This window comes from Xenopus laevis, chromosome 2L, assembly GCF_017654675.1.
Source record: "Xenopus laevis strain J_2021 chromosome 2L, Xenopus_laevis_v10.1, whole genome shotgun sequence".
NCBI lineage: Eukaryota > Metazoa > Chordata > Amphibia > Anura > Pipidae > Xenopus > Xenopus laevis.
This window is the reverse complement of record NC_054373.1, coordinates 167,909,753-167,929,260: the sequence shown is the minus strand read 5'-3', so window position 1 is coordinate 167,929,260 and position 19,508 is coordinate 167,909,753. Positions and strand designations below refer to the sequence as shown.

The 19,508-nt window shown below is 38.0% G+C and overlaps 1 protein-coding gene across 1 annotated transcript in view; it reads left to right on the top strand.

Moving 5' to 3' along the window:
- Positions 1-14,414, top strand: part of zmym2.L (zinc finger MYM-type containing 2 L homeolog) — a 52,759-nt gene extending 38,345 nt beyond the window's left edge. Inside the window, 10 exon segments of the mRNA NM_001093084.1 lie at positions 1,109-1,224; positions 3,650-3,821; positions 3,906-4,037; positions 6,137-6,231; positions 8,191-8,356; positions 8,704-8,855; positions 10,098-10,212; positions 10,848-11,099; positions 11,801-11,921; positions 13,499-14,414. Of these exon segments, the coding sequence (NP_001086553.1) occupies positions 1,109-1,224; positions 3,650-3,821; positions 3,906-4,037; positions 6,137-6,231; positions 8,191-8,356; positions 8,704-8,855; positions 10,098-10,212; positions 10,848-11,099; positions 11,801-11,921; positions 13,499-13,691 (1,514 nt within the window). The 3' untranslated portion in view covers positions 13,692-14,414.
- Positions 14,415-19,508: the final 5,094 nt, after the last annotated feature.

The window sequence follows — 19,508 nt, the reverse complement described above, 5'->3', positions numbered from 1 at the left end:
AACATCTTCAAATAGTTCAAGGAACCTCTGCTGTTGACTCCTACATGACCTTGACAGATTTTAGATGGTGTATTTTCAGATTTGAGCTATTTCCAGTGTCGGTATAATAAATCTTGAAAATTTGTACCTGGTTTGAAACAGTATTTTGTTACATTTATATATTTCACTTAGGGTTAATCATGAATTAAGTTCATTATTAATTATGATACAAATAAAAAAAGTATTTTGACTGGGAAGACTCTTTAGAGTAGGAGTATTTTCAGAAAAGTAAATGATTACATTCTCACCCACTGGGTTTCCCAATTCAAGGTGTTTTATAGCAATATACAGGGCCGCTCCTGCCATGAGGTAAGGTGAGAACCTTGACTCAGGCGTCAGCGAGCGGCCAGTTACAAGGGGCGGCAACAAGCTCTAACTTTAAGTGCCCAATTGCTGGGCGGCAGCAGCCCCAGGATCACCGCTGCCAATATATGTGCATGTACTAGAGCCAAATTTTACGAAAGGCATGCTTTTATACATTGATAAGGGGTAGTATGTGGGTCCAGGCCACATTTATTATGCGTTCAATTAAAAAAACATAAAACCCATGTCATCTGTGGAAGTTAAAGGTGCAAGAGGTTTTCTTTAAGATAAAACCAATTTTGGCATATTATAAGAATTGTAAATTGAGAAGATTTTGGGGTGTTGAAATACTTAAGGTGGCCATAGACGCACAGATAATATCGTACAAAAAAATTTTCGTACGATATTCAGTGCGTGTATGGTGGGAAAAGAGCTGGTCGATATCGGCAGAAAACTTGGATATCGGTCGGCTCGTAGGGCTGGATGGAAAATTATGATTGGGTGCCTTTGAAGGCACCCAAACATCATCCGTTGTTAGTGCTGAATTGTCAGATACAGGTAGAATTCTATTGTTTCTACCTGTATATCTGACTATTCAGCTCTACGCGTGTGTATTGTAACGAACAATCTTTCTTGGAAAGATCTTTTCCAAGAAAGATCGTAATTGTTACGTCTATGGCCACCTTTCTTTTTATTGTTCTGGGAGATATTTTATCCAGTGTCATTTAGAAAATCTGTTTTCATGACATGTCAATTTGTTCTTTAGAGGAAGATGTAAATACTAAGTATGTCCCAGTGCCTATTCCTGTTCCTGTGTATGTTCCAGTCCCTGTGCATCTCTACAGTCAGAATGTTCCGGCTCCCACTGTTATCCCAGTTCCAGTAAGTGTCTTTGCAGACAGAAATTATATATATTTTGTTGCATATGTTTGTAGTTGCCTGAAACACCCCACACATCTTTCCCAACATATAAAAATCAGAAAGAGGGACAAAAAAAAATTGCAGTGTGCATATTTTGGCCATACCCACTTTGTGGTCACACCCATTAATATCACACCAATTTGTCAAAACACACCCTTTTCCCCTGGTTGAAATAGTAATTTCAGACTCACAAAGTGCACTGGCATTTTAAGACAAACACAGCATTGTCCACCATATTGTGGGTCCCTAAGTATTATTGTGTGTAAATCTTCCCTAATTATTGCAATCAGGGCAGCCATTTGAAATCACGGGGCCCCATACAACAGAATTTTTTGGGCCCTGCACAAGCCCGACCCCAGATCCCGCCCACTTCACACCACAGTTAAAAGACCACACAGACATAAGCACTAAAAAAGGTAACCCCCCCCACACACACAAGTTATAAAAAGCTATTGATGAAAAGATTTCTTTAAAAAATTGGGGGCCCCCCTACAAGTTAAAAAAAAAATTGGTGACCATGACCCCCCTATAAGTAAAAAAAAAAAAAAAACCATAAAAGTTTTAAAAAAAAAAAAACAAAAAAAAACATTGGTGCCAGGGCCCCACTTACAAGTTACAGAGAATATTTAAAAAAAAACATTGGTGGCAAAGGCCTATAGATTATTAAAATAATACATTGGTGGCCAGGGGACTAAAAAAATGTAAAAAAAAACACACATTGGTGTTCAGTAGAATTGAACTCATGGCTTCAGGACTTCAACTCCATCTCCTTTAGTGACTTTGGGTCTTTTCCTCGCTTCAGGAATTCAGTTTCAGCTATTTTTGTGAATTTGGGTCTTTTCCCCATTCAGGACTTCAACTTCGTCTTTTTTCGTGACTTTGGGTCTTTTTGTGGCTTCGGGACGGTTGTTTGGCACTTAAACTAGTATGTGCATCCAGGGCCGGATCTCCTCTTTTGCTGCCCCTAGGCGGCCTGGGTCCTAGTGCCCACCCACCAGTGCGCCCACCCCCTGCGAGCCGGCCAGGTCCTAGTGCCTGCTGGCGAACGCACTCACATCCTTTCCCAGCAAGCGCACGAGTGCCAGTGGCTCCCAATGACACTGTAGATGCGGCTGGGCAGCATGCCGCTCCTCAAATTTTGCCGCCCTAGGCCCGGGCCTTTGTGGCCTCGTCACAAATGCAGGCCTGTGTGCATTCTTTGTTATTCCCTGTGCTGCTGATTGTGACTACTGAAGGCAGGTGATAGACAAACCTGTAGCTGTAGAAGGACAGGCGTCGGCTCCATTGTTTCAAATGTCACAACCAACAGTGCATAGAAATGAAAGGGACAGAAAAATACCCCTTTCAACTGTAATGATATTTCCAAAGAGATATAAAGTAAGTGGAAATGTATCATGTATGTGTCCTGGAAAGAGGTTTAGAATTTCAATTTCTTATATTGGGTATTTTAGGCAACATTTTACTTTGGGTATAAATCCCGATTAAGGAAGTGAAAAGTCTCTCCTGCAAACAAATAATAACAGTGAGAAATACTCCATATTCGAGGGGTACCAAAAATAGTTTGCAGTTCGTGTTCACCTTTTCTTTCCTTCAGAGAAACGATTACCGAACAGCATGCAGGTCCTGCTCCGTACCAGCAGGGGTAGCACTAAGAGAGCAGCAAGTTGCCACATCAGCAGCAGTTTAGCTACAGTCTGACATGAAGCGCAAACTTTAACTTCCTTTTTGCCTTCTCCAAGATGGCCGGTGCGCGGCTGCTACAGGAGGGAAGAGTGAGCATAGTTAGCTTTATACTTGGAGCTTCAGTGAAATCATTGCCGCTTCTCACTAGCAGGTTCACGGAGCCGAAACAGCTGGCAGCCGCACCGGGTCTTATAGCATTTGTTTTCTTCATAGCGATCAAGGGCCCGGCTATTTTGAAAAGTGCAGTACAGCCGGGCCCCCCTTCAGGCCCGGGCCCGATACAGCAGTACCTCCTGTGCCCCCAGATGGCGACCCTTATTGCAATGCTGACAATAAGTGAAGACTCTATAATCCATTGACACCAAAAGACACCTACACAAACAAATGGATGGCCGGGAGCAGCAAATTAAAGTGGACCTGTCATCCAGACACAAAAATCTGTATAATAAGTCCTTTTCAAATTAAACATGAAATCCAATTTCTATTTTTTATTTAAGTATTCATAGCTGTTGTAAGCTCATTTAAAAATCTCAGCTGTCAATCAAATATTGTCTGCCCCTCCTCTATGCCCATGGCATATGTATTTGTTAGCCAGAGAGTCCAACCCCATAAAAACTTGTTTACGAGGGTCTAATAAAACACTGGACATCTTTTCCTGAGCCATGATCCAATCTACCTTGCTAATAATACATTTTCTATCTAGATCCCTGTTCCAATTTTCCTGCCTGGCTCTTTAAAAGATGCTGAAAAAATAACTGAACAAATAGAAGAAATAATAAGTAAAAGCCCCATACAAATTTCTGAATCAGACCCGGTAATGGTAACAGAACCTGTGAAAGAAGAGAAAGCAGAAGGACAAGAAATTAATCTTGCAAGTATGTAATATTGATTAGCTCTGAATCCAAAGTGCCATCAGTGAACTCTTCGAGCCTGGTTTCATTTAACTGTGTTTTGTGCAGAGGAAGAAAAGGCAGAAGAAAAGGCAGGTGAAAGGGCAGAAGAGGAAGACTGTTGCAGTTCTGCATTTCAGACTGCTCTGCCTGATATACCGTATGACCCAGATCTAGATATTGAACTTGATTTCCCAAAAGGTACGTTACTGTGTTTTTTTATTAATTTTGTTTTACATGTTGATTGTTTAATGGGTTATTGCTATTTGTTTTGGAAATTCATATCATGAACACCGTGCCAGACTGTGTGTATTGCCAATACAAAGCAGTTTCTTGAGGGAAAGAACCAGAAATTGAAAACTTTGCCTAGCAAAGAGTTTCCTCCGGTACATGCCAGACAACTGGCAAAAACAATTTGGCAAACCTGGCACTCATCCGGTAAAAACTTTAGTATGATTTAGACAGTAATATTCTGAGAATATTTGCAATTGGTCTTCCTTTTTTATATTCCTGGTGTTTGAATTATCTAAGCTCTCCAGTTTGTAATTTCAACATCTTTCTGTTGCTAGTTACATAGTTAAATTGGGTTGCAAAAAGACCAAAGTCTGCATCACGTTCAACCCCTCCAAATGAAATCCAGCATCCATACATATACTATTTGTAGTTTAAAGTTGAATATTCCTGTATCTGGAGTCTGGCAGCTCAGTAATTCAGGTGCAGACTCTAAACTGTTACAATTTTGCAACATTTAGTTGATACATATGTCAGAAGCATCTCTGGAGTATTAGCAACTATTGTATCAATTGTAACAGCTGCCTGTAATGAAACTCAGGGATTCTACTCAGCAGGGACACAAATAAGAAATGTATCAACTAAATGTATCTATTTAGAACAGTTTACAGAGTCGGCGACCCCCCCCCCCCCCGAGCTGCTTTAGAAGGTGAAAAATGACACTTTACACTTCAATATTAGAAAAACGGTCACACATAGAAAATGGAAAGTCATTGGAAAAAGTTCTGCTGGTCTATCTGAAAACAACTAGTTGTTTGAAGGTGAACCACCCATTTAAATAAAAGTTATTTTCCTCTAGTCTAAAAGGTAGCTGTGATGCTGTGATCCTCTTTATGGGAAAATAGATCCCCCCACTATCATGTCTACAATGTATCTGTAAACAGTAATCATGTCCCTTCAAAAGCATCTTTTTTCCAGAGAAACAACCCCGACCTTCAGTATCTTGTAATTTAACTCTTCTATCACTTTAACCAGTTTAGTTTAAGTTTAGCTCATTTATATCCTCCTTAAGGACTGGAGTCCAAAACTGCTCTGCATACTACAAGTGAGGCCTTACCAGGGATCTATAAAGAGGCAAAATTATCATCCCTTGAGTTAATGCTCTTTTTATGCAAGACAGAACTTTATTTGCTTTAGTAGCTACAGAATGGCACTGCCTGTGTCCTGTTTACAATAGCAACCAGGCAGTGGTCTGAAGGAGAGACTGGGAGATGAAAAGTAGAGGGCCTGCATAGTAAGATATTGTAAGTTATCAGTTCTCACTGTTGACCCTATCTTAGTTAATTTAATTGGGCCTTATTTTAATGTGGGCTTCATTTTTCATGCCCCATGTTCCATGACCGTACAGGCACTACGTATAGCCTCTGGGATCACTTTAATAATTGTGATTTTTACAAGGAACTCACTTCCCCTTGGTGGGCTTAATGATTTAGTTCATAGGATACATGATACAGATAACCGATAAATACCATTTTATTGGACAGGACTTGTCTGTTATGTGCTGTGGATCCTGTTCCATTCCCTCATTTGTCCCAGCTTGAATGGCTGCACATGGCTACACAGCAGCTTGTTTATATAAAGTATACTAGTCTTTCTGATGCAAACACACTAGGTTTACCAGTGCACAACACTACATTATATTTTAAATACACTTTCATCCTTTGGTAATTCTAAACCAAAATCAAAGTTAAAACATGAAACAGAAATAATTTGAAAACCTAAAACAACTTTTATATTAATTGAACCTTCCATATAGCTGTAGTATTGTTTTTAGAAGCATAATTGCAATATCCTCCTTCATAGAAGCTCTTAAATCTGATTTGATTATTTTCATTGCTTGTATTTAAAATTATTAGGAGTCAGAGTGGGAATATTTTTGGTGATTTAGTCTCCAAAATTGCTTCCGACTCCACAGCTCTGATACTTTATGACAGCAACTTATCGCTTAAATGAGAAAAAAAAATCTCCATATATAGTTTATGGAGTTTTAATAAGATTTGCTTTTTCAGCTGCAGAAGAACTTGATACTGAAAACGAGTTTCTTTTACCACCTGTGTTTGGAGAAGAATATGAGGCGCAGCCTAAGCCAAGGTGCTTTAAAAAGGTTTGTTGAGATTTGGGCTTTTTTCTATGCGCGTGTGTGTGTGTTGCGTGTCCTATCATACTGGAGTGCAGGTCCCAGTGGTCATAACCCTAATAGCTAGCTACAAGAATGCTCAGCTGTAGATGAGAAGGAGGAGAGCACTCAAATGCAGATTTTCTGCTGTGATCAGTGTTTATTACAGACTGTCAGATACAACGTTTCAGGCCCTTAGTGCCCTTTCTCAGCTGCTTCATCTGCAGGAAACTGTATTACTTAATGCCATCCCCCATAGTATATTAATGTTGACAATATTTTATGTTAAGTTCTAGGAGTTTTCAGTAACAATTTACTGCAGAGGTAATTTGCGCTCTATGTGTAAAAAAGCAGATCTGACCTATACAATCAAATGTTTGTACTGTTCTAGCAGCACATTGCTTTGCAAAAGTTAGTCATATGAAAAAGTTTAGGAACCCCTCTCAGCCTGCATAATAATTGACTCCACTTTCAACAAAAAAAGATAACAGTGATATGTCTTTCATTTCCCAGGAACATCTGAGTACTGGGGTGTTTTCTAAACAAAGATTTTTAGTGAAGCAGTATTCAGTTGTATGAAATTAAATCAAATTAAAACTGGCAAAATGTGGATACCCTTGTAATTTTGAATTTGAATGTATGTAACAGCTCAATAATGATTACTGGCAACACCAAATTCGTTGGATTAGCTCATTAAGCCTTGAACTTTATAGGCAGGTGTGTCTAATCATGAGAAAAGGTATTTAAGGTGGCCAATTGCAAGTTGTGCTTCTGTTTGACTGTCCTCTGAAGAGTGACCAAATCAAGATCCTCAAATCAACTCTCAAAAGATCTGAAAACAAAGATTGTTCAGTATCATGGTTTATAGAAAAATAGAAGGCCACAAGCACAATTGCTGTAAAACCCAGGTATGGGAATCCAAAAAAATACAGGAGCGGCATATACGAAGGATTGTGAGAATGGTTACAGAGAACCCAAAGATCACCTCCAAAGACCTGCAAGAACATCTTGCTGCAGATGGTGTATCTGTACATCGTTTTACAATTCAGCACAATTTGCTCAAATGAACATCTGTATGGCAGGGTGATGAGAAAGAAGCCCTTTCTGCACTCACGCCACAAAACAGTCACTTGTATGCTCATTTAGTCATTTTGGAACAAAGTGCTTTGATGAGACAAAAATTTAGTTATTCTGTCATAACAAAAAGTGCTTTGCATTATGGAAGAAGAACACCCTATTCCAAGAAAAACATCTGCCACCTACTGTCAAATTTGGTGGAGGTTCCATCATTCTGTGGGGCTGTGTGGCTAGTTCAGGGACTGGGGTCCTTGTTGATGTTGAGGGTCAGATGAATTTAACCCAGTATCAACAAATTCTTCAGGATAATGTTCAAGCATCAGTCACAAAGTTGAAGTTACGCAGGGGTTGGATATTCCAACAAGACAATGACCCTAAACACACTTCCAAATCTACAAAGGCATTTATGTAGAGGAAGAAGTACTTGAGTATCATGGAAAATCTATGGGATGCTTTGAAGCAGGCTGTCCATGCTCAGCAGCCATCAAATTTAACTGAACTGGAAAATTCCATATATTATATGCAATTAGATATACAATCACCCTATCCAGAAAAAACACCGCCATCCAGAATCCAGATACTCCTCAAAGGCTATAGGAGGCGTCAAAAGGCTGTTTGCAAAAGGAGGCTCAACTAAGTATTGATGTAATATCTCTGCTGGGTGCCCAAATTTATGCACCTGTCTAATTTTGTTATGATGCATATTTTCTGTTAATCCAATAAACTTTGTCACTGCTGAAATACTACTGTTTCCATAAGGAAGTTGCTACTTAGCCAATGATAAAAAAACTCTAAAGAATTAAGAGGGGTTCCCAAACTTTTTCATATGACTGTATATCTCAACTGCATGCTTTTGCATTCTTTTTCCAGGGAAAGAAAAGAAAGGTCATTTCAGATTACCAAACTTCTGATGATCGCTCTGAAAACTCAGAATGTGGTTTCCCTTTTAAATATTCTTATGGAATAAATGCTTGGAAGCACTGGTTAAAAACACAGAAGACAAGTAACGATGAGTTGTCAACAGAACCAAGCTTCAGTATGTGTATATATATATATATATATATATATGTTTTCTATTTTTCATTTACTTTGTTCAGTTTTGTTTATGGTACATACTGCATTGCAAGTACGGATATTGGACCTATTCTACAGAGTACTCCAGACTTGGGGGTTTTCTAGATAAGTGGTCTTTCCATAATTTGGATCTATATCTTGTCTACTGAAAAATCATTACAAATTTTAATTATTTGATTAAAATGGAGTCTTTGGGAGATAGCCTTCCTGTAATTTGGAGCTTTCTGGACAACCGGTTTCCAGATAACAAATCCCATACCTGTATTTGCCTGCAGCCTGAAATGTATTTGTTTATTTATTTTTTTTCAGCAAAGTCTGTAAAATTAAAAGAGGAACTCCTACAGCACAGTCCAAGTGAACTCAGTTGCTTATTGGCAGGCTTTGTCAATGAGATTCGAAGGCCAAACTGTGAAATCTATGCACCTGACAGCATCTACTACCTGTGTCTTGGGATTCAAGAGGTCAGTGAAATAGTTGATTAAAAGTTATGACATTATACAAAGTCTGACTACCCCTGGGCTGGTTTAGGAACATATACCCTCCTGAAAAAATGTAAAAATCCTTTTATTGTGCAAAATCAGCAGTCCCATATTCGTGTGTGTGTGTGTTAAAAGCTAGTACTAAAAGTGATATAATTTATCTGGTTCTGTATTTCTTTCTCCTGATTTTACACCACCTGTCACTATTTATGAAATGTATCATTTTACTTCACCTTTAAATTAGTCAGTGGGACAAGTTCAGGCATAGAAGATTGCAGGGCTCCTTTAAAGGCGAACTAAGCCCTAAAAATGAATATGGCTAAAAATGCCATATTTTATATAATGAACTTATTACACCAGCCTAAAGTTTTAGCTTCTCAATAGCAGCAATGATCCAGGACTTCAAACTTGTCACAGGGGGTCACCATCTTGGAAAGTGTCTGTGACACTCACATGCTCAGTGGGCTCTGAGCAACTGTTGAGAAGCTAAGCTCAGGGGTCTTCACAATTTATCCATCTGAAAATGAGGTTGGCCTGTAATATAAGCTAATGCTACAGGGCTGATTATTACATTCTGATGCTAATTGCACTAGTTTCTGGGCTGCAATGTAGTAATTATCTGTATTAATTACTAATCAGCCTTATATTGCAACATTTCTATTCTATGTGTACTGTATATTGTGAGTGGGTCCCTAAGCTCAGTAAGTGACAGCAGCACAGAGCACGTGCAGTGAATCAGCAGAAAAGAAGATGGGGAGCTACTGGGGCATCTTTGGAGACACAGATCTTTACTGCTAAAGGGTTGTGGTTGCCTTGGGCTGGTACAGAAACCCAAAACATAATGTACATGTCTAGCTACTTCTTTAGTTAAGCTTTACTTCTCCTTTAAACTGTTTTTTTTTTTTTTTTACACATTACTCTACAATTTTGCACTCCGATACACACACATTTTAGAACTATACTTTGTTGTGTTGCATGAAGTTAATGTGGTAATGCATTATTTTAACTTTACAGCTTTATAATTCTGCCCCCTAGTGTTGACAATATCCGGTTAGTACTGTGTACTCTGGATGTCTAGTTTTGGCCTAGTGTTACTGACAGAGGCTTTTACAGTTTGGAGAGCTGCGATTTTTACTACCCTACTATTACGTTTTCAAAGATTTTATCAGTCTTGTTTATTTTCACTTTTAGTGAATTTCTAAATCATGTATTTGTCTTGTCTAGTTCTTATCCAGGAGCAAAAGAAAAGATAATGTATTTTTTGACCCAGACTACCATGCATTTGGAGAAGAGTTAAACAAAATCATCAGAACTTGGCAGCCTAGTATTCTTCCAGATGGTAAGGGATTTTACTGCAAATAGACAGATTCTTTGCAAAGCTGTAAAATGTAATTGCAAATATTTTTCAAATAAAACTTATAAAGCTTTTTTTAATGGCGATGCTGTTTCTAATTTTTAATTAGCTTGGAGTTTATCATTTTATTACATTGTCAGTCCCCCTATTTGAAATGTAGCTGTATTGTAAAAATGGAACGTGCCATGGGCATAGTAGTGCTGTACACATGAAGATGGATAGATCTATTCCCGGCCATAATTGGTAGAAATGATCTATAATAATTTGGGCATTTTCTCTCTTTCCTTGGAAAAGAAGACTTTATGTGTTCCATTTTTTCCTCCTCATCATCATCACCTTCTCACTCCTCATTATGAATTAGAATACTGAAACCCTAGCAGGAGAAAAGCTTTGTGTACATGCATACAGTGAAAGTAAAACAAAACATTTTTGATATGGCACAGTTAAATTGTGGGCTCTGTTCTTTAAAAAATAACCCCTTGTATCTATCCTTTCACTTTTGATGATGTCCAGAAGCTATATTGATTGGCTGTGGCTATCTTGCATTTGGTCCTGTGCTATAACATTTTACCAGCTGGATAATTTTCTTTTCTCAATTCTTTGCTTTGTTTTTTTTTTAGGATCTATTTTTTCACGGGTTGAAGAAGAATATCTGTGGCAACTAAATCAACTTGGAACCCAATCTCCTATGTCCCTTCTGTTTTCTCTATTATATTTCAATACAAAGTATTTCAACCTAAAAACCGTAGAACAGCACTTGAGACTTTCATTTGGCAATGTTTTTAGACAATGGAAAAGCAATCCTCTAACTAATGAGAGTAAAGCCTGTCTTCAGTACCAAGTGACATCGCTTTGTGAAAGTGACAGTGAAGGTAAGTTTATACAGGTATGGGACCTGTTATCCAGAATGCTCGGGACCTAGGGTATTCCAGATAACAGATTTTTATAATTTGGATCTTCATACTTTTAGTCTACTAGAAATCATTTAAACATTAAATAAACCCAATAGGCTAGTTTTGCCTCCAATAAGGATTAATTATATATTCGTTGGGATCAAGTACAAGGTACTGTTTTTTACAATTACAGAGAAAAAGGAAATCTTTTTTTAAAAATTTGGATTACTTGATTATAATGGAATCTATGGGAAACGTCTTTCCGTAATTCTGAGCTTTCTGGATAATAGGTTTCCAGATAACGGATCCTATACCTGTAATTGACTTTCTCTAAACTAACTGTTTGGTTCATTTTACGAGGGTATAATATAATTTATACATTGGAGTAGTAAAATATGAGTAAAAGGCTAATGTATGTGCAAAACACTGCCTTTCTGCATATGAATATTTATATTTGATAGAAGCTTCCTTGATAGACTTCATTTTGACAGCACTCAGTTCTTCACCTGCATTCCCTCTGAAACAAAGGTAATCAGTATGAGTGCACACATTACTTTTAAAGTTGAGATTCTTAAATTCTATATTGTTTGGGAAACTAAATGTAAGTTAACCCTACAGAAAACTGTTTTTACACATAGGTTAGTGATAATTCTTTTTTTTTCTTTTTTTATCATTTGTAGACAAAATTGCCCCAGGAAAAAGAAAGCACGAGGATGAAGAGCCAGTATTTGAGCAACTTGAAAACACAGCTGATCCTTCTCGGTGCCCTGTAAACATTTTTGATTACTATCTCTCCAAAAGGTGTGTATAAATACTAACACTGTACTACGTAACTTTATTTTTCTTGTAGATGCAATTTATATGCTATGTTAATTGAATCTCATCATTGGATTGAATAGTTGGGAATTGAACATGTTTGGAAATATGGTCAGTCAATAACCACATTGGCCTAAGTTTATAATCATCAGCCAGACATTCTGCTATGGCTGTGATCCATTATTTCACCCTATTTTTAGAATTTGGCAAAGTTGCCCTATAGATAGGGATTTTTACAAGCCAACTTTTTGCCCTCCCTGTACATAATTCTACTTGAAACTTAAAAATGCACCAAATCCACTATTTCGGATTCGGCCGAATACCGAACCAAATTCTTATTTGCATATGCAAATTATGGAAGGGAAAAGTGGAAAATGTTTTTTTGTTTTTGTTTTTTTACTTGTTTTTGAATTCCCTTCCTTTCCCTATGGATTCGGATCCTGCTGAAAAAGGCTGAATCCTGGATTTGGTGCATCCCTACTTGAAAGCAATGGCAAGCATACTGCACAGAAGGTGCAGTATGCTAACTCTATAGAGCCCCCTCTATATTTATGTATGTAGCGACAAGACTCTCAAACTCGGCCTTAACCAACAAAGCAGGTTTAAAAGTAGATATAAAAGTAAACCATATTCACAGATATGTAATTAGAAACCCAGAACTGCCTAGATTTGGGGTAGGCTTATGCACCCTCCTATTAGGGATGCACCGAATCCACTATTTTGGATTCAGTCGAACCCCCGAATCCTTTGCGAAAGATTTGGCCGAATCTGAATCCTAATTTGCATATGCAAATTAGGGGTGGGAAGGGGAAAACATTTTTTACTTCCCTGTTTTGTGACAAAAAGTCATGCAATTTCCCTCCCCGTCCCTAATTTGCGTCTGCAAATTCGGATTTGGTTTGGCTGGGCAGAAGGATTTGGCCGAATCCTGCTGGAAAAGGCTGAATCTCGAACCAAATCCTGGATTTGGTGCATCCCTACTTCCTATATATGGGGGCATCCCAGCCTTTTTTTTTTTTTTTTTTTTACCTGTGAGCCACATTCAGATGTAAAAAGCGCTGTGGGGAGCAACACAAGCATGAAAAATGTTCCTGGGTTGTGCTAAATAAGTGTTCTGATTGGCTATTTTGTAGCCTCTTTGTCAACTGGCAACTACAAGAAGCTCTGTTTGGCAGTACAACTGGTTTTTATGCAACCAAAACCTGCTTTGAGGCCTCTGGGAGCAACATCCAAGGGGTTGACGATATATATACACAATAGTAGAGTCCTAGCTGTGGGGTTAATTTAGCAACACACAGTATGGCATAGATCAAGGATCCACATGAACATAACATTTATGGATCTGGCATTCACATCTTTGGCAACCGTGCCATTGAGTTTACAGTCTACCTTGAGGTAAGTAGTTAAAAAATAAGGTGTGTGGCCTCAATTCCCCTGCTATGATCAACTCCCAACATCTATGGATTACAATTTATGAACCTTGACTTTTGAGCACCATGTCTATATGAATTATGTGTAGAGGAGAGAATATTAAAGAAATCCCGTTTTCTCCTATTATTCAGTCCACAGAATTTGAATCAGAGAATGGATGTCTTTTATCTGAAACCTGAAAGTTCTGCCTCGACCGACTCCACTATATGGTACACCTCTTCTTCCCTGGAACGCAACATATTGGAAAATATGCTAATACGGGTTCTACTGGTAAAGGATATTTATGATAAAAAAAGTTACGAACTGGATGAAGATACAGACTAATTTCTGGGAATTAAGCAGTCGCAGTAAAGAAAAAAAAAACAGCATTAGATAGAGAAGCTGCTAGAACTAAAAAAATAAATAAATAAGAGTTAAACATTTCATGTTTACTCCCCATGTATTTTATGAGTTTTGTAGCAGAGTGCCCAGTGTGGTTACACCCATGTAAATACGTGTGTGACATTTTCCTTGTAGTGAATTTTAGAACACATAACACACACAAATACACCTCTATTTTTTTGTTATTATTTATTTGATTAGCAATGTTTGTAAGTTTTTACATTACAGAATCTCAATGAGAATGTGCCATGTGCTTTTCTTTTTTTCTTTTTTTTCTCCCTCCTCTCCTGATAAACAGTTATTCACATTATACAGTTTTACTGCTGAACAACTCCACAAAAAAAAAAAACAATTGAGTGTGACTTGCACCGTTTCAACCTAGAATATGCCATGTCGGCATTGGTTTTTAAAAGTCTTCTTATTAGTGGATTGTTTCCATTTTAGTTTGGGAAGCCCTGTAAGCTGAGAGACTAAGAGAGATTCCATCACCTGTACCAAAAAACAAGAGAAAGGGAAATGCTGTTAACTGTGTACTGTACGGTGAAGCAATCTATACATGTGAAAATCTTTTAATTTTTTCCCCCTATTGAATTTTTTTTTTTTTTTTTTAAATTTGCCTCCCTCCCATCTTATTTTTCCCCACTCTGATTAAAACATTATCATGTCCTTATTCATTATTTTGTGATTCCTTTAATGACCCGGTGAAAATAAAGCAGCTAAAAGTGCCTGCGCAGTAGAAACTGTAATGGACTATGGGAAGAAGCCACCACGTTTGGTTTGCCAGCTTTTAAAGTCTTCTTCTGATTTACCACTGTGGTAATGTTGTACAGTTCTTTTTGTAAGTTGGCTTCATTTTGAAGGGGGAACTGTTTTATACTGAATGTATATAATTGTATTTTACTGCACATTCTCAGCCAATCACCTTTTTTAACATGGTGTGGCTAAATGATTTTTTTCCTTTGTTTCTAACAATAACACACATGCATCTTTAAATTAGAAAGCATTTGGGATTACAAACACTGATTTGCAGTTTGCCATTTGCATCTGCCTGCGAAATAACATGCAGGTATACTTTCACTCTTCTTTACACTACACCCAGCAGACCAGAATATTGTCTGAAAATGTCAGCATCTTTTCTTTAATACTTAAAGGAGAAGGAAAGCTACCGAAGCAGTTTATTGCCAATAGATTAGCCACAATAGTGTAAGCTATAAGACTATATTTATTCTGCAGAATGTTTTACCATACTGCTCTAGAAGCTCCCTGTTTGTTTGGTATAGCAGCTGACATATTAGCTTGGTGTGACATCACTTCCTGCCAGTCTTTCCCTGCTGACTCATAGTTTTGGGCTCAGATTACAGCAGGGAAGGGAGGGAGAGAGGAGCAAACTGAGCATGCTTAAGCCCTAGCCCTGGAGGTTTAAACTGAAAGAAGGAAGTCTGAGGACTCAGAGCAGCATTACTTTGAGGGTTTACTAGTGTATTTATATAGACCTTTCTGATAAAGCTTACTTAATTTTAGCCTTTCCTTCTCATTTAACTGTCATGAAAAATTTAAAAATTGCAAGGCACTTTTCATTGTGCTTGCATGTACAAGCAAATCAGACAGCAATGCTCGGATTCAACTGTATGTAGTGCTTCAGGCCTACTATTTCTTATGTATATATATATATGCAATGCAGTCATTCAGGGATTAATATCTTATGTAAGGAAGATCTGCCTGAATAAATGTTGCCACACTTGTGTGTCATTCAAAGTTAGAAAGTCAGAAACTAGTTTGTAATATGTTTTTCTTTTACCTCAGTCTGTGTCGTTATTCATCAAAACTGATTTCTACGGTGTAGAAGTGTCATCCTTGGCGAACTGTTGTAATTTAAACATTCATATTTATTAAAGGTACAGTTACCGTACATCTTTAGTTAATGTTAGCTATACTTTACTGTCTCTATAGGCTATTATTGTGTTGGAAAAAAAATGCTTTGTTTTCTTTGATGGCTGTCATGAATGATTCTTTCTTCTCCGGTCATTTTCTCAACCAGACAATATCCTTGCCTCCAAACAATTCTTATGAATTGGAATACCGCAAATGAATGATTATATGATTAAGGTCTTATTTGGTCTTTTGGAAGTTCCCTATTAAATCAAATCACTTTGGGGGTCATGCAACTAAGAGTTGTTGATACATTGGACAGCTGAATTGATACATTAAAATACTTGACACAAAGTTTTTCAATTACATCAGAAAGCTGACTTGTTTTTGGATTATTATTACTATTATTATGCAGTTCCAGCATATTCTGCAGTGCTTTACATAATTTCCTATCATTTACATAATTTCCTGGCCCAGTGCAGTTTACAATCTAAGGTCCCTAACACACACACAAACGCTCTTTCGAGCAGATTTTTACAGGAGCCAGTTAAAGGAGAACTAAATCCTAAAAAATTAATATGATTAAAAAAAGCCATATTTTACATAATGAACTTATTGCACCAGCCTAAAGTTTCAGCTTGTCAATAGCAGCAATGATCCAGGACTTCAAACTTGTCACAGGGGGTCACCATCTTGGAAAGTGTCTGTGACACTCACATGCTCAGTGGGCTCTGAGCAGCTGTTGAGAAGCTAAGCTTAGGGCTCGTCACTAATAATTATCCAGCAGAAAATGAGGTTTGTCTGTAATATATGCTGATGCTCCAGGGCTGATTATTAAATTCTGATGCTAATTGCACTGGTTTCTGTGCTGCCATGTAGTAATTATCTGTATTAATTACTAATCAGCCTTATCTTGTGACATTTCTATTCTATGTGTACTGTATATTGTGAGTGGGTCCCTAAGCTCAGTAAGTGACAGCAGCACAGAGCATGTGCAGTGAATAAGCAGAAAAGAAGATGGGAAGCTACTGGGGCATCTTTGGAGAGACAGATCTTTACTGCTAAAGGGCTGCGGTTGCCTCGGGCTGGTACAGAAGCACAAAACATAATGTACAACATTTGTAGCTACGTCTTGAGTTAGGCTTTACTTCCCCTTTAATCAGTCTGTATGTTTTTGGAGTTTGGGAGGAAAAAGGACTACCTGAAAGCCAAGCAAGGACAAGGAGAACATTCAAACTCCTTTAAGGGTAAGGAAAGCTGGAAAAGTAAACTCTACCAGAGGGTTAACCCATCGTGCATTAAGCTTTACATTGACAGATGAGATGTTTTTTTTGTTTAAAAGAGCGGTACATGGCTGCTTTAGGCAATTGAAACACTACATAGAAGCTAGGTAGAATTAAGATTCTCACCTCATGATTTGTCTTTACATTATCTGCTTGTGATATCTATCTCATCATCCACATAGTCTTTCATCCTGGACTGTGCAAACTGTTGGGCTTGTCCTCTTGGAGCAGTGGGGCAAAGCATAATCACAGGGCTTCCAATGGTAATCCAAAAAACCCAATCAGAAGTTTAATTAGGATTAGATTTGGGGTTAAAATTTATTTGATGGCATTGATGTTCTTGAAATTATGGCTGAATAACTGACACACCAACGTTCTCTTTTTAAAGGAACAGTAACATAAAAAAAAGTGTTTTAAAGTAATTAAGATATAATGCAGTGTTGCCCTGCACTGGTAAAACCGATGTTTGCTTCAGAAACACTACTGTGTACCGTATATAAATAAGCTGCTGTGTAGCAATGGGGGCAGCCATTCAAAGGAGAAAAGGTTTAGGTTACACAGCAGATAAGCTCTGTAGAACATAATGGTGTTATCTGTTATCCACTATTTAAAGGAGAACTAAACCCCTTTGGCGCTAAAATCTGGATGTCTAACATAATAGCCAGAACACTACTTCCTGCTTTTCAGTTCTCTTGGTTTACACTGATTGGTTACCAGGCAGTAACCAATCAGAGACTTGAGGGGGGGCACAGGGGTCATAACTGTTGCTTTTGAATCTGAGCTGAATGCTGAGGATCAATTACAAACTCACTGAACAGAAATGTCCCATGTGGCCTCCCTTATAGTCACTGACTAACTCAGAGTTATAGAGCTGAAAAGCAGGAAGTAGTGTTCTGTCTATTATGTTACACATCCAGTCACTCCAGCCTTTATACATTACATTTTTGGCTAACTAACTATATTAGAAACATTTTAAATTTTGCACAGGTTATCTATTTACCCAGTTTTTATTTTCACACTGAACTGTTCCTTTAAGAAAGGGTAGGCATCTGCTTCTTGTTAGTTGTGGCAATGTCATCCTTGCTACTTATCAGTCACCCACTGATTTTTAGGCTGGCCCGCACATCGCAGTGATTTTTATCATACTAAAAGTTTATTTAAAGATAACCCTTTTAGTTCACAGTTAAATTAACTTATCGTTTATTTGCAGTTGGTTTCCCTTTTCACTTTTTGTTCAGCAGCTCTCTAGTGGGAATTTTCAGCAACTATTTGGATGCTAGTCTACATTTTGTCCTAGCAACTAGGGATGCACCAAATCCAGGATTCGGTTTGGGATTCTGACTTTTCCTACAGGTTTCGGATTCAGCCGAATCCTTGTGTGTGGCCAGTCTGAATCCTAATTTGCATATGTAAATTAGGTCTGGGAAGGGAAATCGCGTGACTTTTAATCTCAAAACAAGGGAGTAAAACATTATTTTTCCACTTTTCTGCATATGCAAAATAGGCTTTGGTTTGGTATTTGTCCAAATCTTTCACGAAGGGTTCAGTGCATCCCTACTAGCAACCAGGATATGAATAGGAGAGGCCTGAATACAGATCTTAGTAATAAAATACTTCTTTAACTTTACAGACTAATAGTTTTTTGGCTGCTCAGGTCAGTAACTTCCATCTGCCAGCTGGAAAGCGACAGAAGAAGCATTTAAAGAAAAACTAACAAAAAACTGATGACCAATTGCTAGCAATAGGCCATTCTATAATATACTAAAATATAACTTAAAAGATGAACATCCCCTTTAACGACTAAGGAGAATGGTTCTTTCACATGATCACAATCCTAATGGTAGGACCACACGGACGTTTTTGCCGCGATCCGACTCGCTGCAACAAAACGCATGCGAAGGAAATAAGGTAAGAGATAGAAATGTCGGATGAAGTCGCATCGTTGATCCGCCACGACTGTCTGATGCAGGTGCAGCGTCTGGGTCTGACAGTAGTGTCGCCTCGGATCAACACTGCGACTTCATCCGACATTTCTTTTTCTTTCCTTATTTTTGTTGCATGCATTTTGTTGCAGCAAGTCGGATTGTGCCAAAAACGTCCGTGTAGTCCTACCCTAAGCCACACAGGTAAGATCTTGCCGTTTAAACCAGCTCAATCTATTCACCTGCTCTTTTGTGGTCAACCCACTTATCACAAAGCCACTGACCAGCCTTATCACTCTTATTTGATTGCGGCTGCTTGATCTGACAAGTATAAATCTATACAAGGCAATTGGTCGTAAGCAGCCACTGGTGAAATTAATCACATCCATGCAGGGTCTCTGTTTCCCCACAACTAGCCAATGTCCATGGGCAAATGCACTAGGTTTCAAACACAATGCTTTTGACTGGCAATCTTACTTCACTTCTTACTTTACTTCACCTCTCTGTGAGTTCTGTTTTTACTAAATTCAGGGATGGCGTAAAAGGGATAATATACAATATTTCTTGGACAGTGTTTTCATTCTGACTCTATAATTGGTTAGTGTAATGTCCTTTTAAATGTTGATTGCTTTGCTTAAAGAGAAACTATCGTGGAAATGAAATTAGAATTAGAGAAATTAGAGCTC